Source organism: Ochotona princeps, chromosome 11 (genome assembly GCF_030435755.1).
Source record: "Ochotona princeps isolate mOchPri1 chromosome 11, mOchPri1.hap1, whole genome shotgun sequence".
Lineage (NCBI taxonomy): Eukaryota > Metazoa > Chordata > Mammalia > Lagomorpha > Ochotonidae > Ochotona > Ochotona princeps.
This window is the reverse complement of record NC_080842.1, coordinates 43,693,767-43,711,213: the sequence shown is the minus strand read 5'-3', so window position 1 is coordinate 43,711,213 and position 17,447 is coordinate 43,693,767. Positions and strand designations below refer to the sequence as shown.

General features: G+C 41.4%; 1 protein-coding gene across 2 annotated transcripts in view; it reads left to right on the top strand.

Moving 5' to 3' along the window:
* The window catches only part of SLAIN2 (SLAIN motif family member 2), a 74,686-nt gene extending 57,642 nt beyond the window's left edge, over window positions 1-17,044 (top strand). For both annotated transcript variants that reach the window (XM_058670132.1, XM_058670131.1), the window contains 2 exons: window positions 12,944-13,262; window positions 14,514-17,044. In XM_058670132.1, the coding sequence (XP_058526115.1) occupies window positions 12,944-13,262; window positions 14,514-14,580 (386 nt within the window). In that variant the 3' untranslated portion in view covers window positions 14,581-17,044. The remainder of the gene's footprint in view (window positions 1-12,943; window positions 13,263-14,513) is intronic.
* Window positions 17,045-17,447: the final 403 nt, after the last annotated feature.

Below are 17,447 nucleotides of genomic sequence, written 5' to 3'. Positions count from 1 at the left end.
ACTCTTGCACCCGTATCAGAATACCTGGTCCAAGTCCCGGCTGCCTGCTGATTGGTCCTGAGAGGCAGCATGTGGGAGCTCATAGGGTTGAGTCCCTGCCACCAGCATGAGAAACTTGAAGTTCCAGCCCCTGTTTTTGGTCAGGCCCAGCTACAGCTGTAGTGGGCATTCAGGGAATGTGAATCAGCAAGTAGAAAGATTTCTTTCTTTCTCTCTGAAATGAATAAAAATAAATATTAAAAAATGTTAGATATTAGACTATTTGAAAGTGGAGAACCAGAAATTTTGTTGTAATCCTGGATTTGAAACAAAAAATTTCTATCAAGGCAGGGATTTGGAACAGCAGTTAAGTCACTTGGGAGTACCCGCTTCCAATATTCGAGTGCTTGAATTTGTCTCAGCTGCACTTCCAATTCTAGCTTAATGCACACCTTGGGTGCAACAGGTAACGGTTTAAGTACTTGGGCCCCTACAATCTACTTTAAGATCTAAAGAGATCCCAGCTCTGGATTTCATCCTGGCCCAGACTTAGTTGTTGATGGCTTTGGGGGACAGAATCACCTTCTCCCACCCTCCCCCACCTTGTCTCTATCCTCTCTTCAAATTCATTTTAAAAGACAAAAATTTCTACTCATAACAAGTATTTATTGACTCTCTTATAATAATCGAGAAATACTCATTATATCTTTTGTTTCTTATATGAGTCTCTGTCTCCCTTCCTCTTTCTTTCTTTCTTTCTTTCTTGCTTTCTTGCTTTCTTTCTTTCTAATATTTATTTATTTGAGTTGTGCTTACAGCAAGACTCTCAGGGCCCAGTGCAATGGCTCATCTGGCTAACCCTCCCCGTTTAAATGCTAACATCCCATATAGGTGCCAGTTTGTGTCCCACCTGCTCTACTCCCTGTCCAGCTTCCTGCTTGTGGCCTGGAAAGGCAGAGGAGGATGACTGAAAGACTTAGGACTCTGTGCTTAGAAGACCTGGAGGAAGCTCCTAGCTCCTGGCTGTGGATCAGCTTAGATCAGCTCAGCTCAGCTCCAGTGGTTGTGGCCATTTGTAGAGCAAACCAGAGAATGGGAGATATTTCTCTCTTTCCTTCTCTCTGCAAATCTCTTTCCAATAAAAATAAATCTTAAAAGAAAAAATAAAATAAAGCAAGCCTCTACCATACAATTTATAGTTAAAGTTTAGATGAACAAAAATTTGCTTCCCCTCCCAATGCTTTGGGAGAATGGGAAAAATAACAGGCATTGTTCTTGGGATGCCCTGCAGACACAGAAATTCATATTAAGTTTTTTTTATATTCTCTCTCAAATGATAACTAAGCATGGGTTTTATTTAAATCTTGATTATCAATTTCCTTTGCTGAGAATATCTAGGTTAAAAAGTTTGCTGGGGCCTGGCGGTGTGGCCTAGTGGCTAAGGTCCTTGCCAAGATCCCATATGGTTGCCGGTTCTAATCCCGGCAGCTCCACTTCCTCTCTGTCTCCTCTCCTCTCTGTATATCTGACTTTGTAATAAAAATTAAAAAAAAAAAAGTTTTCTGAAATTTGTGCCTTGATTGGCTGTTTGAATATTTAAAGTCATAGTTGTAAATTCTTACAGCTTACCTAATCACAGTGAGCCTCACCCCAAAGCTCTGTAGGTTGTCAAAATGCTATTGCTACAGGAAACATTGGGGTTTTTTTTTAAGATTTATTTTTATTACAAAGTCAGATTATATAAAGAGGAGGAGAGACAGAGAAATATCTTCCATCCGATGATTCACTCCCCAAGTGACCACAACAGATTGGCTGGTGCTGTGCTAAGCTGAAGCCAGGAGCCCAGACTCTCTTCCAGGTCTCCCACATGGGTGCAGGGTCCCAAGATTTTGGGCCATCCTCGACTGTTTCCAGTCCACAAGCAGGGAGCTGGTTGGTAAGTGGAGCTGCCGGGACTAGAACCGGCACCCATATCGGATCCTGGCACATTCAAGGCGAGGACTTTAGCTGCTAGGCCATGGCACCAGGCCCAACATTGTTAAACAGTGCTGAAATTGCGGCTTACTAAATCTCTTCAGGTCTCTAGTTTTCCTTCAGTTTATACAGCAACCTTGTTAAAAGTATTTCTCGCCATACTTTGGAGGTTTAGAATTATTTTACTTGTTTTCAACTTAGTGACTGTTTTAAGTAACACACAAGCGTAGAAAGCCATGATATATGGGGAGCTTAATTTCTATAAAACAAATGTCATTATAACCAACATCCTTATTGGAAGACTAGAATTTGCTGCTTCGGACATCTTCCGCCATGTTTTCTTTTTTAAGATTTTTTTTTTTTTAATTAGAAAGGCAGATTTATAGAGAGAACAAGAGACAGAAAAATCTTCGAGCTGCTGATTCACTGCCTATTCCAAAGCTGAGCTGATCCAAAGCCAGGTGCCCAAAGCGTCTTCCGGGTCTCCCCCGTGGGTGCAGGGTCCCGAAGCTTTGGGCCACCCTCTGCAGCTGTCGGAGGCCACAAACCGGGCTAGTTGGGAAGTAGAATAGACAGGACTGGCATGGATGTGAGATACCAGCACTTAAATGGGGAAAATTAGCCACTTGAGCTACTGTGTCAAGCCCTCTACCTTGTTTTCTAACAAACAAAATCCTCTTCACACCAGATCTAAGTAACCATTCTTCTAAATTTTTGTAACATTTGCTTCCTTTTTCTCTATGGCTTAATCATCCAAGCAGTAAAACTTAGTTTTTGTAGTTTTTCCTTTTTGGGCCCAACATGATGGCTTAGTGGCTAAATACTTGCCTTTCATGTTCTGGGGTCCAATATGGGCCCTGGTTCATGTCCCAGCTGCTCTACTTCCTGTCCAGCTCCTTGCTTGTAGCTTGGGAAGGCAGTCGAGGACGGCCCAAAGCTCTTTAGTAACTGTGTGGGAGACCTAGAAGAAACTCCTGGCTCTGTTGAGGAGTGACCTGGTTCCTATTGAGCAATCATAAACTACCAGATTCTTTTTTTTTTTTAAAGATTTATTTATTTTTATTACAAAGTCAGATATATAGAGAGGAGGGGAGACAGAGAGGAAGATCTTCTGTCTGATGACTCACTCCCAAAGTACCCGCAATAAGCGGTGCTGTGGCGATCTGAAGCCAGGAGCCAGGAACTTCCTGCAGATCTCCCACATGGGTGCAGGGTCCCAAGGCTTTGGGCCATCTTTGACTGCTTTCCCAAGCCACAAGCAGGGAGCTGGCTGGGAAGTGGAGCTGGATGGGAAGTGGAGCTTCTGGGATTGGAACCGGCACCCATATGGGATCCCGGGGCGTTCAAGCCGAGGACCTCAGCCGCTAGGCCACGCCGCCAGGCCCCAATAAACTTCCAGATTCTTTTTTTTTTTTTTTAAAGATTTATTGTTATTGGAAAGCCAGATATACACAGAGGAGGAGAGACAGAGAGGAAGATATTCCATCCGATGTTTCACTCCCCAAGTGAGCCACAACGGGCCAGTGCGCACCATTCCGAAGCCGGGAACCTGGAACCTCTTCCAGGTCTCCCACGGGGGTGCAGTGTCCCAATGCATTGGGCCGTCCTCAACTGCTTTCCCAGGCCACAAGCAGGGAGCTGGCTGGGAAGTGGAGCTTCCGGGATTAGAACCGGTGCCCATATGGGATCCCGGGGCTTTCAAGTCGAGGACTTTGGCCGCTAGGCCACGCCGCCGCGTCCTAAACTTCCAGATTCTTAAGCTGGCTCCAGTGACAGGGTTCCTTTGCCAGATTGGGAGAACTCCAGAATCTTTGCAAGATCTCCCCTACTGCCATGTTCATTGATTGCCAGTATGAAAATCCTGCCTCCATAGTTAGCCTTCTGTAATAACCTTCCTGGCCAACCTCCATGTGTTAGGGAATCTTGTTGTAGCCTCTCAGGCTTAAAGCTGATTAGGGTAAGATTAAAGACATGTTTTTTTCTGCAGTGTTAGCCTGGAGTTAGCTGTTGTCATCCTTAAGATTTGCTTCCTAGTGCTTTAGCTGCAGAGTGAAAGCTGAGGGTTTTTTGTCTGTTGGGTTGGTTGTTCGCTTGGTTTGATCAGGTCTTCCACACTCATTGGCTTTTCTGGGTTGCCAGCTTCTTGGACTCCAAGTCAGGTGGACATAGCAAAGAGAAAACCCTGGCAACTCCTTAATATATCATCCTTTGGGTCGCAAAGTCCCTAAGTTATATGCCTTCACTTTGCTCCTCAGAGCCCTCATATATGTGTTCCATACTAATGCTCAAGGTTTTAATAGGCAAAAAATATATGTACTCTGTTTTCCTGGATGCATAAGCTTGAAGTTTACATTTTTTAAAAGATTTTAAGAGACAGTTTTTCCCAGACTTAGTCAGAGGAACACATGATTTTCCCAAGGCCAATGTCAAGATCAAAAAAATTAGGTAAGACTTTGAAAACATTGTAGTTATATCCTAGTATTTGTAATACCAGTATGTAGAAATGAACACTGTCAACCTCTTCGATATAATCTGGCTATTTTCAAACACTGTTTATATTAATCACCATAAAGGATACCTTGGACTTTATCATACTTCCTGTACCCAATTCTTATTCATTGTAATGCAATCCATCTCTTAGTCTGACCTTTTGGAGCTGGCGTTGTGTCAACTGCAGGTTGAGCTGTCACCTGCAATGCTAGCAGGTGTTGGTTGAATCCTAGCCTCTCTGCTTCTGATCCAGCTCCGTTCTAATGCTCCTAGGAAGGCAGCAAAAGATAATCCAAGTGCTTGGACTGCTGACAGAAATCTTTACTTTTTTATTTAATTAACTTTGATTTATTTTTGAAGATTGAACTTCTTTTCCTTCTGTCCCCAACTCTTCAAAGAATATCCTTTTCAGAGTATTTTTTTTGCAATTCACAGTCCTCTGAAATTTACCATGCTTGATCCCATCTGAAACTCCCACCAAATGGAAAATCATGTTCTAAAGGCTCTGAACTATGGTGAGAGTTGGGTTTTCTGGAATTGATACTGAAAGAGGCAGATCCATGCCCTTCCCCTAGGTAGTAGCTGGAAGAATTAAGAGATGTTGGGTCCAGTGCAGTAGCCTAGTGGCTAAAATCCTTGCCTTCATGCCCTGGGATCCCATAGGGGCATCGGTTCATGTCCTGGTGGCCTTGGTTCCCATCCAGCTCCCTGCTTGTGGCATGAAAAAGCAGTTGAGGACAACCCAAAGCCTTGGAACCTAGCACTCATGTGGGAGACCCGAAGGAGGTTCTGAGCTCCTGGCTTCGGATTGGCTCAGCTCCACCCATCACGGCCACTTGGGGAGTGAATCAGTGGATGGAAGATCTTCCTTTCTGTCTCTCCTCCTCTCTGTATATCTGACTTTCCAATAAAAATAAATAAATGTTTAAAAAAAAGAATTAAAAGATGTGGCAACTTGAAAGACAGTGGAATAACTAGTTAAGAGACTGGTCTGGCAACAGAGAAAAAGGTGAGATTGTGGAGAATATGTATCTGTGACAAAGGGAAGACAGACTGCTTCAAGTGAAACATCTGAAAATCATAGGATTTGCATCCTGAAGTTACTTCCTTTTGGGTTATCTTCAATTTTCTTTTTTTAATTTTTAATTTTATTTTTGATGTTGCTTACATGGTGGAGAGGGATGCATGCCCATGTGGGCCTTTGATTAAGGTAGCGAGGGTTGAAGTACAGGGGAAGGTAAGTAGGACAAATGCTTCAGGGTTTTTTTTTTTCTTTTCTTCTTCTTCTCCTGTTTCTGCAGAAGGGGAAGGGCCTGCTCCCCGCTGTCAAACTACATCAGTGCCCAGGGATGGGGGAATGGTCATTCAGTGATGCCCTGGAGACCCCAGTGTTGGGAAGAATGTTCCAGGGGAGTTATTTGTGTGGTCTTGATAGTTCTGAGACATCATTTGCTTCCTTGCACCAGTGTTGAGAAAATGCAAGGCATATTGGCTGACCAAGTCCACCTAAGTGCTTCCACAGAGCCATACTTGGCTGCAATGCTTGGCAAGCAGAGTTGTCCACCCTGTTCTGCTTTCCATCCTCTGATGAGGCACTTGACATCCTTTGCTGGCCTACGTAATCTGATTGTCATGTGTACATCTGAGCATGCTGTCCACTGCACAGGCATCAGCAACTGAGGAGGGCCATTCCAGACACATGCACTCCAAGGTTGGACCATTATATATTGGGATTTTCCCTGTGGCCAGGTTTTGAGTCCAGTGATGTACCTGAGGAGCCCTCCCAAGAAACTTCTTGTAGAGTAACTTCAGACTTGACTCTTGTGCGCACCAGCCAGTGCAGGGTCAGGTTCAGTCCATCACCTGCACCAGCCAATGCACATACCAATGAATTCAACTACCTGGTCAGTTCTGCCCCAGTCCCATCTCATGTGAACCAGTGGGTGCTATGGCCTTGTCCAGCCCAGCCTGCAGTAGGCCTAGTCCTCACACAGACCAGCAGGAGCCTCAGCCTAGTCTGGGTAACCCCTAGTAACCCCCACCAGGTCTGATCCCCAACTCTGGTCTTTGCAGGTGCTGACATATATTGTGGCCTGGCCTTTCCCAGCCTACATCTCATCTAGCTCCCATGCACACCCAAAGGTGCTTCAGCTTAGCTCAATCCAACCTACCCCCAAATCTGGCACACACATATGCTCATGGTGCTGCTGCCTTGTCTAGTCATACTTGTCCCCAGCCCTGGCTCTTGTGCTCACCAGCTAGAGCTGCAACCTAGCAGGGAAGTGCCTATAGTTCCCCTAGGCATAGATTTTGCATTTGTCAGAGGGTACTGCAGTCCAGCCTGATAAAACTCTCACTGAGTCCCAGTACTTTCTAGCTGGTACTGTGGCTTAACCTGTCCAACTTGCACCCTTTTTGGTTCTTGTGTGCACCAGCAGGTGTTGCAGCCCTGCCTGGACTGGCCCGCTCCTAATCCCAGCTCTCACGCTTACCAGTAGAAGCAGCAGCCTAATGGGAGTTCCTGTAGTTCTGCTACTAGGCCTGTTCTCAGCCATGGGTCTTGCGCATGATGGTGGCTACTGTGGCCCAATCTGGCACGGCCCACCTCCAGTCTTGGCATTTTCTGGTAGGTGCTTCAGACTGGCTCACCCTGGCCCACCCCCCAGCTCTGTCCCTCGTGTGAATTAGTGGGTCTGGCCTGGCCTGGCCTGCACCCCATCCTGGCTCTTACTCATGCCAGCCTATGATATGATATGGCACAGACCAGCAGCCCACGCCGAGACATATGCTGACAGGTGCCATAGCCCTACCTGGTCTGGCCTGCCGCCAGCCCCTGCCCTTGAGCTCCCCAGCAGCAGCTGCAGCCTAGGAAGGGAGTTCCCCTATTTCCTGTGCCAGGCCTGCTCCCCGCCCTGGATCTCAAACGTGCTGGTATGTGCCACAGCATAGCTGAGGATGGTCTGCCCTCAATCTCGGACTTTGCATGTGCCTGGTTGGTGCTGCAGCCTGGCCCAGCCTGGCCTCCTCCCAGCCAGCCCCAGCTCCCACAAGTGTCATGTGAGTTCCATAGTTCAGCCTAGCTCAGCCCATTACCACTCTCAGCTGTCGTCAGACCGGTAAGTGCTGCATTTCAGAGGCAAGCCCACAAATCCTCTATAGAATCTGCTCCTAGATCCAGTTCTTTAACATTCCAGTGGGTGCTGTGGCCTAGCCCAGCCAGGCATTCCCCCAGCCCAGTTTTTATGTGTACTAGCAGGTAGCAGATAGTGCTACTCAGTCTGTCCTAGTCTGCCATATGGGTGGATACCCTCTAATAACCCCCTCTCAGCTCCTTGTCGTACCTGCGAGTACAGTGAACCCATTCTGTGTAAGCTCCCAGAAGTCACCACGTGCCTGTCAGACATGGCTGCCATTGGCCCCCACTCTAGCGCATCCCAGTACCCCCTTCTCTGGGAAACCTACACTCCCCTGCATATCTTTTTAAAAATAAATGGACTATGCTGGCACACTATTACAGTTAACACAGATTTGGCATTAACCAGGCCCAGAATGTCCGCCAGCTGTTGGCTGCTTTCCTGCCAGCAGTGTAACACTTTCCTAGGTACAGGCAATTTAGGCAGTTGACTACTGCTGGATTCTTTAGTTTTATTCAAGGAGAAACTAACTGATTTTGGTAATCAAAACACAGTCACTCTAGTAGCCTGTATTTTTCACTGTGGCCCTACTTCATTTTTTTTTTCTTTTCAATCAGTTTTATTCCTATGGAATTTTAAGTACATAATTTAAATTTAGCAAACCTGAGGGCCAGTGTTGTGTTGCAGTAAGCTGGTTAAGCTGCCACTTGGGATGCTGGCATTCCATATCAGAGTGTCAATTTGAGTCCTGGCTGCTCTGCTTCTTAACCAGCTTCCTGCTAATGTGCCTAGGAAGACAGTGGAAAATGAACCAAATACTTGGGCCCTTGCCACCCATTTGGGAAACCCATATGAAGTTCCTGGCTCCTTGCTCTGGCCTTGCCAAGTCCCATGATTGTGGCCATTTGAGTAAATCAGCAGATGAAAGTTCTCAATCTCTTCCTCCCTACCTACATAAACACTCCACACATTTCAAATAAATAAGCCTGAAGAAATTAGTAAAATTCATATTCAGATAACCACTTGATAATCACAGAACACTTCCGTTATCCCAAAATGTTCCTTTGTATTCCTTCCCGGTTAATCTTCTGACAGCAAACATCTTCTCTCTGTGTTATGATAGATGAGTTTGCCTTATCTAAAATTTTGTGTGAATGGAGTTTTGCAGCATTGGCAATATTACGTCTAGCATTTGTTTCACTCAGTGTGAAGTTTGAGATTCATCTTTGTCATGTGTGTCAGTGGTTTACTCTTTTTTTATTGCTGATTGATGGTCTGTTTATGGCTATACCACCATTTGTTCACCTGCTGTTGGACATTTGAGTTCTCAATTTGGGGCTGTTATTAGTAAATTGCATACAGATCTTGAAATGAACATATGCTCTCATTGAGTGGATATGTGATTTCATTTTTTTCTTGAATGGCCTAATTGAATCTTTGGATGACTATATGCTTATGGAAAAATATAAATTTTTGCTGAAGCATCTGTACTGTTTATGTTCCTATCAGCAGTGCTTGGGAGTTCTTTTGTTCTGCGTACTCAACAATAGTTGATATATGACTTTTAGTCTTAATTATTCTTGCTGGTATGAAGCCCTGGCTCCTTCAGCCTGGTACATCCTTGTCCTTTCTGGCCATCTGCAAAATGAATGAAAGATGCTCTCGCCCTATCTTTCTGTAACCTTGACTTTCAGATAAATAAATGTAAAGACTACACATGGATTTCAAAAACAGTGTGCACCTAAATAACTTTTTCTTTCCAAGTTCCCATGAAATTTTCAAATACTCCTGTCATTTCTTGCCAACAGAATGACATTTCCTGTTTTTTCTTGTGATGTTAATTTGTATATTCCTTTGGTTTGTGTTTTTTTCTCTTGATAGATCCTTAAATTTCATCAGTTTTATCAATATTTTCAGAAACATTTAATCCACCAATTTTTTCTTGCTTTTGTATGTTTCCTTGATTTTTGCCCTTAATGTTTTTATGATTTCATTCTTTCTTGTAAGTTAGGCTGAATTTAGTTTTATTAACTTCTTACGCTTAATTAGTTTTTACACTATTCTTTTCTAGTAAAACCATTTTAAAACCTGTAAACTTATAGTTGCCTTTCATGCATCCTCCACATTTTTCAATTGTTTTTTGTTGTTGTTGTTCAGCCAGTTCAAATTATTTTCTGACTTTTCTTTTCTTCATTAATCAGTGTGTTTCCTCAAAGATCATTTTTAAAATTTTCAAATGTTTGGGGATTTAGGATGTCTTTCATTTATTGATTTCTGTGAATAATTGTATTATGATCAGAAGGCATACTTTATGTGAATCTTCCTTGTAAATTTCGATCTTGTTTTATCAGCCAAGCATTTATAGAGTGTTTCTTGTTGGTAACATGTTCTGTAAATGTCAGGCAGGTCATTTCAGTTAGTGGTTTTTCATGTCTGGATACTTTTATTTTCTTTTTAGGCTTCATTAGTTAGCAAAAAAGAAGTGTTGCATATTCAGTTTTTGTAGACTCTCCTTATTTTTATGTGGCATCAGTTTACTTAATGTGTTTCAGGTGTCAGCTTTAGAAGATGTACTCACATCCTAAGAACAAACAGGCTTCTAATGCTTGTCTCACTCTCCAGATGCCCAGAATAGCTGGATCTGAGTCTACCTTCCTGATAGACGCTGCAAGGTTTTTTTGAGTTACTTAAATATGTAATTTTCTCATTTTAATCAGCAATTTAAAGTTTATTTAAGCCACTGTTTCTTTAAAAAATAAAAGAGGGTCCCCGTCATTAGCATTTTGCCCTCAAATCTGGGACTCAGTTGTAAGCATCAGACCACGAAATACTGAGGCTTATCTTGGTCGTTAGTCTTACATTCTCAGATGCTTTTTCTATAGCATCTAAACTACTACTGCACAGTGAGTGTAGTATTTCAGATACATATTTTGGATAGTAATTTTAGTAAAAATATAGTATGTATAGTATAAAAATAGTAAAAATATAGTAAAAAATATAGTAAAAATATAGTAATTTGGGTATTTTAGATAAAGATGCATTATGTCTTTAAATGTTCTACCCAGTTCTTTAAAACCTTTTTCTTTCCTCTGTGTGTGTGTATTATTGAACATATGTAATAATTCTTTTGAAATCCTTCCCTATTTTATTGACCAATTTTTCTACTGATTTTTTTTTTTTAGTGGTCTTTTATTGGATAGTAGATATTGTAGAATTTTCCTTTGTTCTTTCTTGGATTTTACTTCCTTTTAAATGTTGTTGAACTTTGTTGTGGCAAGCAGTTAAGTTATTTATAAATCAGTTTGAATCTTTATAACTGGGAAAAATGTTTCCTTAAAGACAGGATAATAAATATTTTAGACTTATGGGTGATACAATCTTTATTACAACTACTTAATTTTATCACTGTAACTTAAAAGCACCCATAAACAATATATATGAATGGATGTTACTGTATTCTAATAAAACTTTATTTACAAAAACAGTTGATTTCCCTGTGGTTGATAGTTTGCTGATCTTTAGAGACTTACTTTTAAGCTCCACTAGAATGATTTTGGACTGATCTTTTATCCTAGGATTAGTTTATCCCTCCTATTAACACTTGATCCTCTTTGAGTGTGTACCAGATACTAGGCAAAGACATTTTACTCTGTTGAAACTCAGTGATCTCGTAGTTTTGTGTGAGCTTTAGCAACTGTTCAGTTTCCATTGGTCCCGACCTCCTTTTCGGGCTCATAGGACTTTGTCTTGAACACACACAGCTCAGTGTTCAGCCATGTATTCAAGCAGATCCCATAGCTGAATTCTGAAGCTTCCACCTCTATAGCATTCTGCCCCTCAGATTCCAGCTACTGTCTTCTCTGATCAGCCAGGTAGTTTTTTCTGCATGGGATTCTCCTGTTTGCTCTGCATCCATAGTTTCTAGACCCCACCATGCATCTACTGTCCCCCCAAAAATCAGGATTGACCATAGAGCTCACATAACTTGCTTTCCTTTCATTAATTACAGCACTGAACTACCTATTGTCCAGTGTTTAGGGATTTTGCATAATTTTGTAGATGTTTGTAACAGGAGAGCAAAGCTTCCCCCAGTTAGACTTTCATGACTAGAAGAACCTACGATGGTTTTAAAGTAGATATAGTCAACTTCCATTTCAGACTACTTTCTCTAGCGATGATTTCTGGGCCCTCATGTTTTTATTAACTCATTGGGGTTCTGATGCACAATCAAGTTCCTGGAGTGGCCGGCTTCAGACTGGTACAGCTCTGGCTCCTGTGGGCATTTTGGGGAGTGAACCAGCGGATGGAAACAACCTCAATCTCTCCCATTCTCCGTTCTCTGCTTCCTGTCTATCTTCTTTGTCCCTGATTCTTTGCCTTTCGAGTATTTTTTTTCTTTCTTAAAGATTAATTTTTTTTATTGGAAAAGCATATATGCAGAGAGGAGGAGAGAGAAAGAGGATCTTCTGTCCGATGGTTCACTCCTCAAGTGACCACAATGGCCAGAGCTGAGCCAATCCGAAGCCAGGAGCTAGGAGTTTCTTCCAGATCTTCCCCGCAGATGCAGGGTCCCAAGGCTTTGGGCCGTCCTTGACTGCTTTCCCAGGCCACAAGCAGGGAGCTGAATGGAAAGCAAGGCTGCTGGGATTAGAACTGGCGCCCATATGGGATCCCGGCACATTCAAGAAGAGGACTTTAGCCACTACGCTATCATGCCAGGCCCTCAAACAAATTTTTTAAGTATTTTAAGGACTTTTACTTAATAAAATTGACATTTCATTAAAACATGCCATCTTTGTTCTGTGACTTCATTTACCTCTTTATATGGCCCTACATTTATAACTTCCTTGCTTAGTGAAGCACAGCAAATGAGCAATTGTTTCTTCATAGCAAAAATAGTTTTAGTTTCTTGCAGAGTTTTAGTCACACAGTGTTATGGGACTTGGAGGTGCCTCCACCAGATGCACGATTCGTGTATATATGAATATTTCTTTGAGGGGAAAATGTGGCTTATGTTCTTAACAATCTGGTATTCAGCCTTTTCTTCTCCAGAATGTTTGCTAGGTGACTCTGAGGAGGAATCCTACAGTGCCTTTTCTCTTTGGTATTCTTGAATCCAGTCTGGCCTAATTAAAACACTGCTGTCAAAGAAGTTAGAACTCTCTGACTAAGGACTTGGTTGCCTAGAACTTACTACTTAACCTTTTGTAATTCATTAAGCTAGAAGTATCTTTCATTTGTCACATTATTAAAAATTTTATGAATAAAGATATACTAGTGCCAAGTCATCACATATAACTTGAACAGTGGTTTCCCTTACAGTTGGTTCCCAGTTAAAACATTGATTTTTCTTTACCACTCCACAGTACCTTCTCCAGGCAAATTTCGCTCCCCTGCAGCACCGTCTCCTTTGGCTCTCCGGCAGCCAGTGAAAGCATTTAGTAACCATGGCATTGGCTCTCCTGGTAGCCAAGAAACAGCACAGCTCACACAAACCACCTCCTCACCTGGGCCTCCCATGCATCAGAACCCAGGTCCAGCAAACCCTCCCAGCAATATCAACAGTGCTACTCTAACCAGACCTGCAGGAACAACTGCAATGAGAAGTGGCTTGCCCAGACCCAGTGCCCCTTCTGCTGGGGGTATACCAGTGCCTCGCAGCAAGCTTGCACAACCTGTTCGCAGGTAAGTGGGAAGTGTACGCAAGTGGGTGGACTGGAAGTAGCCTCATTTCTGCATTTGATAGTGAACATAGAGTCATGGTGGTGTTCCACTTGAGTCTCAGTGCAATTTGAAGAAACTTCTTCCTTTATATTCTTGTTTGGAATGGTATACCAATTTGGCTCAAACTGCATTTGTCTGGATGCCTTAATGATTAGGCTACTCAGAAAATCCTAGAAAAGACTGTTAGCATCACTTAGTTAGGTTGTGATGATTGTTCATTTTAATATAATTTTCAGTAAAGCACATCTGAACTCAAAATATTTATTTGCCTGAAAACTGTGTTTTGTCCCAAAAGGAATTAAGGTGAATTACCTTTACCCCTCAATTCTAAGATCAGTGGTTTAAATCTGCAGACTTAATAGTAGAGTACAACAGTTGTTTGTTCTGTACTCTACTGAATAACTTATTCTTACCTAATTAGTCTTCACTATAACATTAAATATTTCTATTTTTCAGGGAATATTGAAATTTTATGAGGTTAAGTACTTTGACTAAAACCATACTTAAGACCCTCAGTTCCAAGTCTTTTTAGACACTCCCATGCTGCCTCTAGTGATTATGGCAGTCAGCTTCATATGATCACGTTCATCATTCTGCCACTCAGATAAGAAGAGTTAGTTATCCACATTGTTGAAAGCTGTGACATTCTTTACCCTATTTTTTTTTTAAGATTTATTCATTTTATTACAGCCAGATATACACAGAGGAGGAGAGACAGAGAGGAAGATCTTCTGTCCGATGGTTCACTCCCCAAGTGAGCCACAACGGGCCAATGCGTGCCGATCCGAAGCCGGGAACCTGGAACCTCTTCCAGGTCTCCCACGCGGGTGCAGGGTCCCAATGCATTGGACTGTCCTCAACTGCTTTCCCAGGCCACAAGCAGGGAGCTGGATGGGAAGTGGAGCTGCCGGGATTAGAACCGGTGCCCATATGGGATCCCAGGGCTTTCAAGGCGAGGACTTTAGCCGCTAGGCCACGCCGCTGGGCCCTCTTCACCCTATTTTTAATCTAGTGGTTTTATTAAGAAAGATAAGAGACATCCTATAGTGCCCAGTGAAACCTGAAAGTCATCAGAAGGTTATGCTGATGGTCTTAGTGGCTTCCTGACCCAGCCTTCATAGGATCATGATGCCCCTCAGAAATAAATATTGTAAAATTCTGGTTGATGGTATTTTGTAGACAAGCAAGTAACATAAAATTGCTCCATTTCAGATCCTTGCCAGCTCCTAAAACCTACGGCAGCATGAAAGATGACAGCTGGAAAGATGGCTGTTACTGACCAGCAAAGACAAGAATGCAGAGGTCCTCAACTTCATGGATACCCTTCCTCCAGGCTGAAAAACAACTTTTATATGCAGACTGTTCAGATGAGACTCTTGGGATTTATGAAATCCTAACCCTCTCTGTCTTAACTAGCACAAACTGACAGAGATGACCAAGCAGCACTTTAATGACGTTTAACATCAGATGTGTTTGGTAATCATGCAATCACTCTCCATGAAATCACTTTTAGTTTTATTTAAAAGGAACTAAGCTGTTTTTTAAGTAATTGACGGAGGCGATATCTGGGCAAATACCTAATGGATGCCAAAGAGAAATGCCCATTTTGAAATGAGAAAGTACTTTTGTGTGCAGGAAAATGGTGGAGTCAGGCTATCCAAAACTTCACATTCAACCTAATTTACTGTATAAATAGCATCAATAAATATTATGTTAATGAGAACTAACATTCTTTCTAATTATCTGAAGTGTTTCACAGTACTCGAGGAAAATTATAGATCAAGATTGGGGAGACGAGAGGAAGAAACCTGTGCTGGAGATTTAAAACATGATATCTAAATTTGGGAGAGTTCATTCTTTTGCAGAATCATTTAGTCTTCAGTTTTGGACATAGCTCACCTATCATCGCCACCAGGTAGTATTAGGGTATGCATCCATCATGTTACGGTGATACATCAGACTTGTATGTGTTTGTTGATTGCCAAAAGGGCTTAGTACCAGTTGTACAATCTTTCCAACCTGTATGGTTCCTGGCTCAGGAAAGATGGCCTTTGCTGTTGAAGCCAGCTTCTTCACATGCTGTTACCTGGTAGAAAACGAAGAGATCTGTGTCTTTCAGCAGGTTTCCTGGAGGGAAAGAGCAAGTCGTAGTGCGTATCTTTATTACTGAGAACAGCAACACCTCAGTGCTGAGAACCTGGAGCAGACCTGATGGTGAAAGAGAGGGGGAAAATCTATGCACTTAACCCACAAAATCTCTGGTCATGACAGCTGTATTGTTGCTATGAAATGTCATAACGGTTTATTATGTGTAGGAAAACATAGCCTGCTAAATCCTACTTACTTTGGTCCATTCTAAACTGAGTAACTTCATAAAATATTTTCTGAAAATACTGTCCCTTTTGACTTAGAGTCTGCCTTACATTAATTTTTGCATTTTTACTACATACAACTCTAACCTGTTAAATACTTGCTCAATGTAATGGCTCTTACATTTGTCCTTGAAATTACCTGTTTTGGTTTTATCAGATTATTACCAGATGAAAACGTCTTTTGTAGCAGGCTTCTTATTTTTGATACCAAGATCTGTTTTTAAATTCTTAATTTAAATTTAAACAAGGTCTAAAATACTGGCAGTTGGTTCATGTAAAAGATTGTGGAGATTTGAACATAAGTTTATTTCTTGTTAATCAAAGACATTGTGTAAGTTGGCAAAAGAAATTGAGAAAAAGAATTGGGAAGGCTTGATGTTCAGGTTAATAAAATTTAAACTAATAGCCCCATTGTGCTGTGACTGAAGCCATGGGAGTTTTCGTGGTAGTAGGGAGTCGTGCAGTCAGGGCAAGCCGACGGCCACGGCAGCTGGCAGCACTCTGTGTTTTGGTGTATAATGCAAGAAGGAAGTTGTAGCCTTGAATCCGAGAGCAATGGGGTGGTAGAGAAAGGACGGTGCCAGAATTCTACATGACGAGGAACTAAAAGCTACTGCTTTTCAGAGGAAGATGAAAACATCTGCTTTGGGTGGGGTATCTCATGTAAATCTAAGTAATAAGAGAAAGAACTAGCTACTGTCTCTTCTTAAAACCACATATACTCAAAAAAACAGGTCTCAGTTTTCAGTGCAACATTTTAAAAAAAGATATATATATGCTGCAATCTAATAATTTAAAGCAATTTTAGCTATTCTGAAACACTCATTGCTTTTTTAAGTTAGATAATCAATTTCAGAAGGAATATTCAGGTTATTTAACTTTGTTTTTAATGGCTGCATCAGAAAAAATGTCTATTTTTTTTTATTAAAATATTTCATCACTTGTTAAAAACATATTTTGCATCTGGGTTTGGTAAAGTATTATTTTATCTGCTGTGTACTACCACAGACTATTGGCTTTTAGTTTCCTAAAGAGAAAAATGGCCTTTTTACTAGAAAGCCTTTGTGTGTTGCCAGTTTTTCTGTTTGGGAAAATCTAAGGATTTACTGTGGTTAGTGTTACAGAAGAAATGTGGATTTGATAAACTAGTGCCTATGATTTTAACTTATGTTTGATATATAGTAGTAAGGGTTTTATGAATGTTGATTATTTTGTGCCAACAGCCCAGAATTGTCACTTATATGTAAGCAGAAAGCTGTGAACTCTGCTTCCAAAGTTATTTAATTTTCTCAGTGTTTGAATGTTATTTTTTGTAAGTGTGTTAATAAAAGTGTAAAGAATTGGAAAAAAATATAAATATTCTTAACTCAAGCATTTGCTGGATCATTTTTCTACAAAACTTGTTTGTATAATATAAAACACTCTCTGAAGAGTTGACTTTTTTCAGTTTTCATACCCTGGAAATCACATTTTGTAAACTGGGGACCATTCATAATTGTGTCAGATGCTTTTTAAAATTATCTCAATACATCACTTTTTATATAAAAAGAAAAGTTTTTTTGAAAGAGAATTAGATACATACATGGCCCCAGATGTTTGTATAACTCTAGAATGATCTAGACTATGTATGTTTAAATTAACTTTTTATTGAATGTACAGGTGTCCATATTTGACATTACGCATGGTCTTTATAGATCATATGAAGTTGATTCACAAACATTTCGATAGCTGAACTTGTATATGTGGTTGCCTCCTAATAAACAGCCTGACCATA